This window comes from Hyperolius riggenbachi, chromosome 5 (assembly GCF_040937935.1).
Source record: "Hyperolius riggenbachi isolate aHypRig1 chromosome 5, aHypRig1.pri, whole genome shotgun sequence".
Taxonomy (NCBI): Eukaryota; Metazoa; Chordata; class Amphibia; order Anura; family Hyperoliidae; genus Hyperolius; species Hyperolius riggenbachi.
In genome coordinates, this window is record NC_090650.1 from 28,541,068 (window position 1) to 28,555,280 (window position 14,213).

At 47.6% G+C, this 14,213-nt stretch overlaps 1 protein-coding gene across 2 annotated transcripts in view; it reads left to right on the forward strand.

Annotated features, from left to right (window-relative positions):
- The window catches only part of LOC137519580 (acid-sensing ion channel 1C-like), a 93,390-nt gene that overhangs the window by 75,315 nt on the left and 3,862 nt on the right, over positions 1-14,213 (forward strand). For both annotated transcript variants that reach the window (XR_011021018.1, XM_068238557.1), the window contains exons 7-9: positions 1,359-1,450; positions 2,089-2,168; positions 10,535-10,657. Coding sequence is in view for 1 of the 2 variants with exons in the window: in XM_068238557.1 (XP_068094658.1) it covers positions 1,359-1,450; positions 2,089-2,168; positions 10,535-10,621 (259 nt within the window). In the remaining variant the exon portion in view is untranslated. The remainder of the gene's footprint in view (positions 1-1,358; positions 1,451-2,088; positions 2,169-10,534; positions 10,658-14,213) is intronic.

Sequence of the window (14,213 nt, forward strand, 5' to 3'; positions counted from 1 at the left end):
CTGTATGCTAAAAATCAGCAGGTCGCTGGTGGAATAAAACAATAAAGTGCACCATGCTAGGATAAGCAGCAGGGGGAGTGGTTGGTGTTGCAGAGTCATATCGGGCATAGTAAACAGCAAGCTAACATTAACACTAAGGTTGTAAATACACAAGAGGCATGAGTTTGGAGGAGACAGAAGGTCTAAAACGTAACTTTTGTTAACTATGTTAAAGCCATAGGTTGTTACAAAACATTGCTTGTGATAATGACATGGCAGTGGATTGAGGTAATAGTAGCAATGGACCACCCTGTTAACGTCATTGGGGTTTAACCTCACTTCACACTGCAAGACAGATTTAGTTACAGCATCCAAAAGTAAAACCCTACATGTTTCATTCCCCTAAAATTGGGGGCTTTGTCAAAGGTACATTTAGGGCTTGTGCTGAAATGCCCTGACAGGGCCGGATTTAGGCCAAGGCCGACTAGGCCAGGGTCTAGGGCACCACAGGAGCAAGGGCACCAGAGTAGCAGGCTAAACTGGTGCAGCATTTGCAAGCTTGCAAATTCTGCAATGCAGGGAGATCAGGTGAGCGCCTGACCACGTTACTCTGCTGTCAGCGGCCTGTGCAGCGGCCACCTTGCTCTCTCTGCATGTTTGCATTGTGGTCGGTGGCTATGGACTTGGGCAGCATTGGAGACGGAAAGGAAGAGGAAGCATCTGCACTGGAGACGAGCGAAGAAATAAGTGACACTGATAGCTGCTGCGGTGTGAAGGCGAGCTGGCTACCTATACTGAAAAGGGGGGTGGGAAAAGGAGGGATTAAGGGAGTCACCTGGCTACCTACACTGGAGGGAAAGGGGGAGGGATCATCTGGCTACCTATACTGGAGGGAAAGGGGGAGGGGTCATCTGGCTACCTATACTGGAGGGAAAGGGGGAGGGGTCATCTGGCTACCTATACTGGAGGGAAAGGGGGAGGGATCATCTGGCTACCTATACTGGAGGGAAAGGGGGGAGGGGTAATCTGGCTACTTATACTGGAGGGAAGGGGGAGGGGGTTATCTCGCTACCTATACTGAAGAAAGGCGGCTGGTGACAGTGGCCTTGGGCAGTAAAGGGTATCCCCCCTAGCGCAAGGTCCGGCTGTTGCCACCCACCGCTATGTGCAAACTCTGTGTAGCAGGATGACTGTTTGGCAGGGTAACTGCTACTGCCGCCCTGTTGCTTATAGCCCGCCCCTGCTTCCCTGCTGTACTATGCCATGGCCTTTGTGGCCTTGCCTGAAATCCGGCCATTCCTGTGTGTCCCACCAAGCTGTCTCCTTGTCCCACATCTCTCTCTTAGGCTGTCTATCAGTTCTGTGTCTTCTGTCCGCAGGGAGAACATTCTGGTTCTGGATATTTTCTTTGAAGCATTGAACTATGAGACCATCGATCAGAAGAAGGCATATGAGATGGCCGGACTGCTGGGTGAGAGTACTCTCATGCGCCAAACATGAATAATAGCACAATATACAGGGATGGAATCCACATTAGGCATATCAGGCTTATCCATACAAACTTCCCTATTGGAGATTCTTTCCTAGGGGCGCCATCATTGGAGGGGTGCCTGTTGGCCACGCCTTCTTCCCTATTCTGCTGCATCCAGCCACATGCTGCCATCACTTTAAGCATTGCTGATGAACTTTTACTGTCTGTGCCACCTGTAGCTGACTCCTTGTCCTTATGTAAGCCACCCATCCCACAATTTGCTTTATTTTTGCATACAAGCTGGAATTATTTGTATTTCATGTACCAACTCTACCGGGTAATTTGACTCGGTCAGTTCAGCTCAGTATACTGTACATCTGATGCCAGCAGTCAGCACTCTCTGCAACAGACTTCATGTTTTTTACTTGATAAACTAAGCTTAAAGGATACCCGAGGTGACATGTGACATAATGATATAGTTCCTGTTTAAGGGAGGCAAAAGGTGCCTCGCCTGGGGCACCAATATGGCCAGAAATAGCCCTGTGTGACCTATAGTGGCAGCCAGACTCTAAAACACTAGGAATTGTGTGCCTACAAATGGCATAAATCCTGCATAACTGTGTTTTATTTTCCATTAGGTGACATTGGGGGACAGATGGGTCTATTCATTGGAGCCAGTATACTTACCATCCTAGAGATCTTTGATTACCTGTATGAGGTAAGACACTTAACAACAACAACCATTTGTAAAGCGCTTTTCTCCCGTAGGACTCAAAGCGCGTAACCATGGCTCTGACCAATTATTGGTTGATTGGTAAATTGTGGTACAGAGGAATAATTCTATAAATGCCAGACTAAACAGGTGGCTTTTCAGTTTGGAGCTGAAAAACTTAAGGGAAGGAGCTGTCTTTACTGGGTGTGGTAGGGAGTTCCAAAGGGTAGGGGCAGCATGACAAAAAAGCTCTGGCTCCAGAGGTTTTGAGGTGCACTCTGGGAGTGACCAGGCTTGTGTATCCTGCTGGTCTGAGGTTGTGAGAGGTGTGGCGCAGTTTCAGCAAGTCCTTCATGTATCCAGGGCCAAAATTGTACACGGGATTTGAATGTTAACAGTCCAATCTTGAAGAGTATTCTCCATCATTACCAGCCTGTAAGGTGTGCAAGGAAATAAAACAGAAACCGAGAGCCCCAATAGTGCAGTATGTACTAGCAAAAAATGCAAAATAGCTGAAATTTACTCACAAGGGTGGGTCACCACATGAGCGACCACTAGAATTGGAGACGGGGATCACAACCCCGCCCCCACTCGGGTTAAAAGTTGCTCTGTGTCGTAGAAGGAAAAAAGGGGATACACCCCTCCACCAAGTGTGGACGATATCAAATATAGGGATCGATGGTACAGAGGGGCCAATGACAGTAAAAACATCTAAAATTCTGTTTATAAATGGAGATAGCGGTGAATTCACCTCCAATATTCAAAACACCAAATATGCTGTTTCAAACAGCGTTTCTTTATTTACCGAAAAAAACCATAGTAAGGGCTGGTGCACACCTGGAGCGCTATTGAGCGCTTTTCAAAAAGCTAGCGCTTTATAAAGAGATTGGCTAATGATTTTCTATGGGTTGGATCACACCAGAGCGATGTGATTTTTTTTTGTTTTAATACTGTAATACCCTATAAACTAAACAAGTCACGCCCACAGGTTTTCAGAGAGCCAAGGCACTTTCAGACAGTAGCAAGGGCTCATGGGAGCTCAGTCTGGGCAGGAGGAGGAGAAGGTATTACTAGCCAGAGATTTCAGAGGCAGAGGGGAGGAGGGGGGGATTAGGTTTTTTTGCTGAAGATGCAGATAAGCCTGCCTCTGTGTAATGTTTACAAACAACATGGCTGCCCTCATTGTATAACAGGAAGTAAGAATCATATTCTATTAAAGCGGTTTGCAGCTAGATTTGCTGTGTAAACTATCTAAACTTTAGATAAGATATATAGACAAGTCACTTGTTATAGTTAGTTTTTCATCTCGGATCCGCTTTAATGTTAAATTAAACCAGAGACTAAACAATAGTAAGAATTGATACTTACCCGGGGCTTCCTCAAGCCCCATCAGCACGTGTGAGTCCCTCGCCGTCCTCCCGCAGTCTGCTGTTCAGCTGCAATCAGCCCCAGTAACAGGTTCAGTCACGTCAGTCCAGTTCTTTTGCATGGGAGGTCAGCGCATGTGCAGGAGACCCAGACTGGACCCGACTGAGCCTGTTACCGGGGCTGATTGAGGCTGAATGGCAGACCGCAGGAGGACAGCGTGGGACTCCGATGTGTTTATGAGGTGGGAGGGTAAGTATCAATTCTTACTATTGCCTAAGTACTGGTACACTTTAAGTATAGGAAAATTGGAAAATCGCTCTAAAAAGCTCTGAACAGAGCGATTTTCCAAGAGCTTTTTTGGTACAGTTAACTTTTAGGTCAAACTGTAAAACAAAAACCAAAAACGCTACACCAAAAATCTTTAGACATACCTAGAAAATCACTAGGCACATGCCTGAAATCGCTGTGAAAAATCGTTTCGAACAATCTCCAGGTATCCCTGGTCAGCTCTATTGCATCATAAAATTAACTCCCTTACTAAAACCCAGAATGCTCTAGCCCACTTTGTATTTGTTGCAGCCACTCAGACTATTGCTAAGGCATGGAGGACTCAATTCGTGTCCTTTGAGGAAGTCAAGAATAGAGTAACGGCCTTTTTGATCCAAGAACAGATGGCTAGTCAGCTCGAAGATAAAGTAAAACAGTTTTCTAAGATATGGGATCCCTGGAGGCTGTATATTGGCCTACCTTGAACAACTATTTATTGAGAATTGACTATTGACTCCATTGGACGACCGGACTCTTCTCTCTCTTCTTTCCTCTTTCCTCTTCCCTCTTTTTCTTTTCTTCCCCCCCCCTAACTCCTTCTTTATGTATGGGTTAATCTTACCTCTCCGCAGATAAAAGCGAAGTCTTTAACCCTACAGAAGCTAGTAGGAATCCTGAGATATAAATGGCGTTTAGATTAAGGTTTGCCTGTTGATACAACATAATACGGAATGTGAAGCCTATGGCAAGACTATTCAAACCCTTACAGTAATCATTCTTGTTATTTGGTGAATGTCATTATGTCTCTCTGTTTGATGAATTGCATGGAAAATGCAATCTTGCTTGTAAAACTCCCTTTTTTTGAAAACTTTAACCTCCTTGGCGGTAATCCCGAGCTGAGCTCGGGGTATGCCGCCGGAGGTCGCCGCTCAGGCCCTGCTGGGCCGATTTCCGATCTGAAAAAAGCAGCACACGCAGCCGGCACTTTGCCAGCCGCGTGTGCTGCCCGATCGCCGCCGCTCCGCGGCGATCCGCCGTGTGCAGCGGCGAAAGAGGGTCCCCCCAGCCGCCCGAGCCCAGCGCAGCCGGAACAAACAGTTCCGACCGACGCTAGGGGCTGGATCGGGCGGCTCTGACGTCAGGACGTCGACTGACGTCCATGACGTCACTCCGCTCGTCGCCATGGCGACGAGGAAAGCGAAACAAGATAGGCCGCTCATTGCGGCCTATCTTGTTACTTTCGATTGCCGGAGGCGATCGAAAGTACGCTTCCGGAGCGCCCTCTAGTGGGCTTTCATGCAGCCAACTTTCAGTTGGCTGCATGAAATATTTTTTTTTTAATTTAAAAAAAACCCCATTTCAGCCTCCCTGGCAAAATAAATAGACCGCCAGGGAGGTTAATAAAAATATTGAAACAGAAAAAACGTTTCGAAAATATCTAGCGTTTGCGATTATGCTAGAGCTTTTAGGTGTGCACCGGCCAGGGCCGGCCCTAGACTTTTTGCCGCCTGAGGCAAATTTATAAAAAAAATTGACCTCGGGCCCCTCCCCCTCCCTCGCCTGGGTCCCCCGATCTGCGCTCCCCTCCAGCTGTAATAGGAAGCTGCCGATGCCCAATAGTAAGAGGCACGGGCGGGGAGGACTCACCTTATCCGCGTTCCAGCGTGCGCTCCACTGACGCCACCTCCTGCATCGCCGCCCACTGTATTGTAAGTGGACGGCGATGCAGGAAGTGACGTCAGTGGAGCGCACGCTGGAACGCGGATAAGGTTAGTCCTCCCCGCCCGTGCCTCTTACGATTGGGCATCGGCTGCTTCCTATTACAGCTGGAGGGGAGCGCAGATCAGGGGACCCAGGCAAGGGAGGGGGGGTCCGACCCCCCTCCCCACCACTAGGCCCAATACCCCCGTCCTGCTCGCTACCCCTCCGGCTCGGCGACCGGCCCCCCCGCACCCACGGACCGGCGGGTGCCGCCCCTAGAAGTTTGCCGCCTGAGGCAAACGTGTCACCCCGCCTCATGAGCGGGCCGGCCCTGGCACCGGCCCTTACGCCACATGCGTAAGTAGAGAAATGCTGAAACTGAATATTTGGTGTTTTGAATGTTGGAGGTAAGTCCACTGCTATCTCCATTTTTATATGAATTTTAGATGTTTTTACTCTTGACTGGCACCTCTGTATCACCGATCCTTATATTTGTGAGGTGTGGTCAGGGCTGGTTCTAGACTTTTTGCCGTCTGAAGCAATACACTGCGAGGAGGCAACTTCCCCAGCGTAGTGTGATACATCTATATATATAATAGAGTAAGTGCCTCAACCTTCAAGCAAGAAGAAGAAGTACTTTGCATGAGAAAATGTATGCGTGCTCAAACACCAAGTTTTAGGCTTCTTTTCCACGGACTGTTGAGCTGTGTGCTCAGCAAGCAGTTACCAGGCAGCAGTAAGCAGTTACCAGGCAGCAGTAAGCAGTTACCAGGCAGCAGCAAGCTGTTACCAGGCAGTAGTGAGCAGTTGTAAGAGTTTGAGAGGCATTTTACTGCCTATCAACTGTCCGTGGAAAAGAGGCCTACACCCTAGCAAGTCTGGCTTTGCAAATCTGGCCTAATTGGCTATTCATGAGGCAATGCTCATGCAAATATGCATTTGCTTTTGCATGCCAAACTATGCAGGGTCAAAAAACCAATTCCGCAAAGTGGTCGCCCTGCTACATGCCAGTGATGAGCGAAAATGCAAAAATTTGTTTCGATAAATTTTTACCGAATTTTCGCCTAATTTCGTTTTGACAGGCAAATTTTCCATCTAATTTTTTCACGTTAATTGTCGCCTAAGGCCAGTCATTTTCGCATTACTTGCGTATGATTGCGGACATTTTCCACATAAGGGCATTAGCGCCCGCATTCAGAGAAGTTTCTTGCGCATTATTGCGGGCATTTTTCCGTATAAACGTCCGCATAGATTGAATTTCCATGCGGATTATTGTGGACATTTTTCCGCATAAGGGCATAAGCATTCGCATACAATGAATGTTCGATGCTGGTCGAAAACGCAAATATTTCTGAAGATTTTTGTGAAAATTCGCCAAAAAACGAAAACGGGATTTTTGAGGCGAAAATTCGCAAGCAACACTGCTACATGCTACATTAGCACTACCCAGGAGCGTCACGGGGAGGATTCCCAATGCCCCCTTTTTATACAACCAGGGGGACCACAGGGTCCCAGGCTCTCTCACTGCCTGGGAACCACAGCGACACCCCGGAGGGGAAGGCGCAGGCAACCCCCCCCCCTCCCCCAAGCGTGGCCAGCGTCGGGGAGAGCCGTCCACACCCACCTCCCAATATTAAAAACAGGCACTTACCTTAACGTCCATTGCGTTCTGCTACATGCGCATTAACTTGGGGGCACCACATGAGAAAGGAGTGAAGCATGGGTCACCCCGAGCTTTAGAGCTCAGGGCTGGCTCACATACAGCACTCCAGAGGGGGGGGGGGGGGGAGGACAGGTGCAGACAACTCACTCCAGGGCTCACACCACCGGAGCAAGCCATCCACCACCTGCCTCCAAAGGATACAAACTGCAAAAAATGCTTTCCATGAGAAAATTAATGCGCATGTAGCAGAACGCAATGGACGTTAAGGTAAGTGCCTGTTATTAATATTGGGAGGTGGGTGCAGACGGCTCTCCCCGGCGCTGGCCACGCTTGGGGGGGGGGAGTCGCCTGCGGCACCTAGCCTCCCCCTCCGGGGTGCCGCTGTGGTTCCCAGGCAGTGAGAGAGCCTGGGACCCCGCGGTCCCTCCGGTTGTATAAAAAGGGGGCATTGGGAATCCTGCTTTCGCTTTTTGGCGAATTTTCACGAAAATCTTCAGAAATATTTGCGTTTTCGACCAGCATCGAAAATTCATTGTATGCGGATGCTTATGCCCTTATGCGGAAAAATGTCCACAATTATCCGCTAGGAAAAATAGACTATGAATGTATTTTGTAGATACTGATCTTTTGCAGGAACGGATCTTTTGCAGATACTGATCTTTTGAATGTGTACACAGGGCCGGATTTACCATAAGGCACCTAAGGCGCGTGCCTACAGGCGCCTGATGTCAGAGGCAGCAAGTTACACTCCCCGAATGTCTCTCTATGCAGAGCAGAGAGAGCGCTCTGCCATGTCACTCACCGCTGGCGCTGGGATCAGCTCGCTGCGTGATACAGCGATGCTGATCGGGTCTCCTCCGGGCTGGCAGCTGCATAGCCAGTTCCCAGCGAGCGGAAGTATCCTGCAGGGGGAGGCAGCGCAAGCTGCTCACTGGCCTGCTATTGGGAACTGGGAAGAAGAGTTCCCAACTGTCAGTGGCAGCGCTGTGAATTAAAAGTCAAATTATGGCAGCCTGAACTTCTGCTGGCAGTCCTCTTTTCTCTCCTGCAGACAGCAATTAATGTATCCTGCCCCCACCCCTGCACGCAGTGGAATATCCCTCCCCGGACTTTGTTTATGTTCTCTGCAAGCCACGTGCTGTAGTGGGGGGCTGCACAGAGCACAGCAGAGACCAACAAGGCTGCAACTAGGATGAGACTTCCTCACTTCACTCCCTGGTAAGCTGGCTCCATAGTTTGTTATAATGATTGATGGGAGTGTCCCTGGCTGCTGCTGTCAAACAAAGCAGAGAGCCTGGGAATGTACCTGAGCCAGGGGGTGAGACTGGACTGGAGGAGGGCAGCAGAGCAACTTGTTGGGAGCAGACTAATTTACTAAATGTGTTCATCTGTTCTGCAACAAAGCCTTGAACTCTCACTCTCAGCAAAAGGTGCTGTGATTTTTTTTTTAATTTAACCCATCTGTTGCCAGTGGTCAAGGATGCATAGTGTGTTATTTCTGCAAGTTCATTGTTATTGATGCATTTGTCATGTGGGGTGTGATCAGTGCTGCATCTGTCATCTGGAGTGTTATCGGTGAAGCATTAGTCATTTGGAGTGTGATCGGTGAAGCATCGGTGCTGCATCTGTCATCTGGAGTGTGATCGGTGCTGCATCTGTCATCTGGAGTGTGATCGGTGCTGGATTTGTTATCTGGAGTGTGATCGGTGAAGCATTTGTCATCTGGAGTGTGATCGGTGAAGCATTTGTCATCTGGAGTGTGATCGGTGAAGCATTTGTCATTTGGAGTGTAATCGGTGAAGCATTTGTCATCTGGAGTGTGATCGGTGCTGGATTTGTCATCTGGAGTGTGATCGGTGAAGCATTTGTCATCTGGATTGTGATCGGTGAAGCATTTGTCATCTGGAGTGTGATCGGTGATGCATTTGTCATCTGGAGTGTGATCGGTGAAGCATTTGTCATCTGGATTGTGATCGGTGAAGCATTTGTCATCTGGAGTGTGATCGGTGAAGCATTTGTCATCTGGAGTGTGATCGGTGATGCATTTGTCATCTGGAGTGTGATCGGTGATGCATTTGTCATCTGGAGTGTGATCGGTGAAGCATTTGTCATCTGGATTGTGATCGGTGAAGCATTTGTCATCTGGAGTGTGATCGGTGAAGCATTTGTCATCTGGAGTGTGATCGGTGAAGCATTTGTCATCTGGAGTGTGATCGGTGATGCATTGTCATCTGGAGTGTGATCGGTGAAGCATTTGTCATCTGGAGTATGATTGGTGTTGCATTTGTCATCTGGAGTGTAATCAGTGAAGCATTTGTCATCTGGAGTGTGATCAGTGAAGCATTTGTCATCTGGATTGTGATCGGTGAAGCATTTGTCATCTGGAGTGTGATCGGTGAAGCATTTGTCATCTGGAGTGTGATCGGTGATGCATTGTCATCTGGAGTGTGATCGGTGAAGCATTTGTCATCTGGAGTGTGACCGGTGATGCATTTGTTACCTGTGGTGTGATCGGTGAAGCATTTGTCATTTGGAGTGTGATCAGTGAAGCATTTGTCATCTGGAGTGTGATCGGTGAAGCATTTGTCATCTGGAGTGTGATCGGTGAAGCATTTGTCATCTGGAGTGTGATCGGTGAAGCATTTGTCATCTGGAGTGTGATCGGTGAAGCATTTGTCATCTGGAGTGTGATCGGTGAAGCATTTGTCATCTGGAGTGTGACCGGTGATGCATTTGTTACCTGTGGTGTGATCAGTGAAGCATTTGTCATTTGGAGTGTGATCGGTGCTGCATTGTTGTTTGGAGTGTAATAGGTGCCGTATTTGTCATTTTGAGTGTAATTAGTGCTGCATTTGGGGCCTGCTTTCAGCCAGAATCCCACTAGGCCCCTAGAAGCCCTCCATCTGGCCACAAGCACTACAGTGGGCAAGTAATGGGTAGGGTATGGGGGTGTGGCCTGTGTTGAGGGGCGGAGTTTAGGGCGCTAGAAACTCTGTGCCTACAAGCTCCTGAGATGTAAATCCGGCCCTGTGTGTACAGCATCTTTGTGTACAGCATCTGTGTGTGCAGCATCTTGCAAATATTTCTATCTGATGGGGAGTGCAGCTCAATAGAATAGACTGTGTAGGTGTGGCTCTGATACTACATGGAAGGGGGTAAAATTGGTCTGTGATCTTTCATTTTTCCAAAGACTTTTATCTGATGTGTGTACCCACCTTTGTTCTTCTTGCTTCAAGGTTGAGGCACGTACTCTATTAGATAGATAGAAGATGCGGCGTATGCTACGACGCGGGTTGGCTAGTCTCACATATTCCTGCAGGTGTTCCAGGATAACGTTCTCTCTAATGTCGCATATCTCATATATCCCCTCTAGGTGACCCGGGACAAAGTTGTTTTCTATCTCAAAAAGAAGAAGAAGTCTCAGAGTAAAGAAATGGACATCGTGGTAAACGCAACCTAGAGCGGTGGTGAGAAAAGAGACAAAGATAGATGACAAGTGAGACACTCAGATAATAGTCCCGCTTAATAGAAGTCTTGGATTGGGCATATGTATTACCTGTAATGATCAGACCAGAACTGGGCTGTGCCCACCTCCAGAGGGTGATGATAAGCATGTCCATCCATCTGCAATAGACCTGAATCAAGGATTATGATTGGTCAGTCTCAGGAAATGCTCCAGTTTTGATTAGCCTTTCCTTGTACTGGTTCTGATCAATCTGCATCAATGTGTTACGCTGGGCATACACGGCTCGTTTTTGCCGCTCGATTCTCCTGCTTGATCGTTTCGCGTGCGATTCCGCAGTCAATTCTCTTATCTTCTGCTCATTTTTCTTATCTTTTTCCATTCACTGCAATCCGGAATCGAGCGAGAGATCATGTAGGAAATTATCTATCGAGACATCTGAATGGCTCAAAAACGAGCCGTGTATGCCCAGCATTACTGTCCAGGAGAGATACAAATCAAATGACTCCCCTTCAGGTGAGGTTATCTCATGTATTCATTGTAGCCCTATAAACTAGTGTTTTGAGGCCACCAGGGTCTCTTCATCAAGGTATAATAAAGTAGCAGTAGAGTATTGTACTGTGTTAGCCATCAGTAACAGTAAGAAGTTTTGAAAAAAAGATGAAACCATTTATTGGCTAAAGTAACAGAAAAAGAGTAAACTTTCGAATGATGAGCTTTCTTCAGACTCTAATCCAGTGACAGTGTTAGAAGAACTAGTGTTGGTGTTAGAATTCAGGAGCAGGTAGTTCTGATCACACACTCAGCACCATTTCAGCAACGGACACAGCAGGACAGGGTGTGTTCCATTTAGCTCTGATACTTACTCTCTCCAGCTTGGAATCAGGAAGTGCCAGAGCTAAAAGAAACTCACCCCATCCTGCTGTCCGGTGCTGAAATGGTGCTGAATGTGGCTGTGCGGGTTCCGAACTACTTGCTAGCGAATTCAAACACCAAGACAACACTAGGTAGAACACACAGCTTATATACATTTGAACATCTTGAGTCTCAAGAAGGCTCATTAGCCGACTGCTTACTCTTTGTCTTTTAAGTTAGCCAATAAATGGTATCTTCCTGATTCAAAACTTCCTGCAAGGCATAATAAATAGACACAGATCATTGTCCAATCTCTAGATGCACTCCCGATGATCCACTGCCTCCACCAGACTTTGCAGCAATTGGACCACTACGAGTGCTTCTGGATGATGATTTGTAGATTATCGTAGTATTGATAAAAAGACCCTGCAGATCTCAAAACTAAGCTTCATAAAGCTGCAATAAATGGATAACCTTGTGTGGCTCATTTGGTTTATATCGATGCTTAAAGGGAACCAGAGACGAAGCACCCTTGTGTATTTTACCATATATATCAGTAAGAACATTAGAGAAAACTCCTACCCTGCTCTCTGTTTCATCCTCACTGCTAAAAGTGTCTGTTATCAGCTGTGATAAGACTCCCGGACTGAGCATTCAGTCTGGCTTTGCAGGGAATAATTATAGCTGAGTCATTATAGCAGAGCCACAAGGGGGCAGGCTTGGGCTTGAAAAGACACCAGAGAAGACAGACTCAGCTATAATCTTTCCGTAGCAAAGCTAGACTGAGTGCTCAGTCGGGGATTCTTATCAGAGGTGATAACAGTCAGGTTAAACAGAGAACAATGAAACAAAGAGCAGATTAGGTGTTTACTGTCATGTTCCCTCTGATTTATAAGGTAAAATACAAGAGGGTGCTTCATCTCTGGTTCTCTTTAAAGCAAGTCTGAACTTAAAATAAAAAAACAGATACTCACCTAAGGAGAGGGAATGCTCTGGGCCAGTGCGTAGCAATAGGGGGTGAAGAGGTAGCGACCTCATCAGGGTCCTTGAGCCAGAGGGGCCCCGAAGGTCCCTTCCTCAACTACAGTATTACCTCTCTATTGGTCCTGTGCTCATAATAATCACTTCTATAGATACTTTGAATAGTAGTGATCATTAACAAGCTGCTCCCCATCCCCTTCTTGCACTTCTGACACTGTGGCTGTCCCTAGCAGGTTTTGGTGCGCCGTATCAATTGTTATGTATAGAGTGCTTGGGGGGCCCCATTGTAAAACTTGCATCGGGGCCCACAGCTCCTTAGCTCTCCCACTGCTCTGGGCACTAAAGAGCCTTCCCATTCTCCTCACAGTGTCATCATTCCCTTGCAGGCTCCACCTTTTGAATTCCCCCCTGCAGGAGACTTCGGAAGTCTTCGGAAGCACTCAGGCTCCCGAAGACCGGCTGACTCTGTACTGCACACACGTGATGCGAGTGCTCAAGAGGGGGTGCTTGCACGTGCGCAGTACGGAGCGGCATGTCTTCAGAAGGTCGAGTGCTTCCGAAGACTCCCGAAGCCAGCCCAATGTGGAAGAGAGCAGTCTCCGACCCATGCGTCATGGACTGCTAACGGGGGAGCCTGCGGGGGGAACACAGGGACCATGAGGAGACAGAGAAGGCTCTATAGGGGTCCTATAGAACCTTCCTGGTCCCCTCATGGTCCCTCTCCTTAGGTAAGTACCTGTTTTTTTTTATGAATTTTCACTTCAGACTCCCTTTAAGTGGCAATATCAACCACTTCTGTCTGAACATGTGCCTACGCTCTTCTGACGTTTCCATAAGTAGTGTAGAGCTATGTCTACCAAATGGGTGGTGTGAGGGAGGTGACAGCAGACTCTGGTGGTGGCAGTCGTTGTTGGACAGCCACTTAGTTTTGAACTGAATGATTATTCTGATAAGGATTATTTATCTGATTTCTTGTGTGTTTAGTAAAGAGGACCATACATTCCTGAAAGATTATACAGTATACAGGAAGTTATTTGGCTCATCAGATAAATGAATGCCTGTTGATTAGCCACACACCAGCGGCCCATTCAGTTCCTCAGTCTTAATCGCCCCTCTGATTTTTGGATCCCCAGAATGTCTATATTGTGACCAAATGATCTGTGAAATGTTTCCAAGCATTCCAGCATTCCTAATGTGCATGTTTCAGTATTCCAGCGTAGATAGTTTCGTCTGTCAGCACTCCAGTATTGGTATGTCTATCTGCACTCCAGCCTTGGCTTGTCTGTCTGCACTCCAGTGTTGATCTGTCTACACTCCAGCACTGATTTGTTTGTCTGCACTCTAGTGTTAGTGTGTCCGTCTCCATGGTAGCATACAGGGGCAAACCCAGGATTTTCAAGGGGGGGATTACAGAAAGGTCTCCCTCAGCCCAATACAGTATAATAATCATCACGCTTTCTCCCGGACTACAGCCACTCTGATTGGTTTGCGCATAGGGGATTGTGGGCATGGTAGGCGGGGACATTTTACGGAAGACAGCTATTTCTTTAGCGTCTTCCGCTTCACACATTGTGCACACAGGCCTCGGTAGAAGCAAGGCTTATTCCATAGCGAAACGGCGTAAGGCCGTGCACCCACTGGCGCCCACGGACGTCCCTCCCTCACCTCAGCAGCAGCAGCACGATGAGTATTTGTGACACAGTGTACAAATTTGTTATTTGATGCCACATCATTGTCTTCACCTATGAATGTT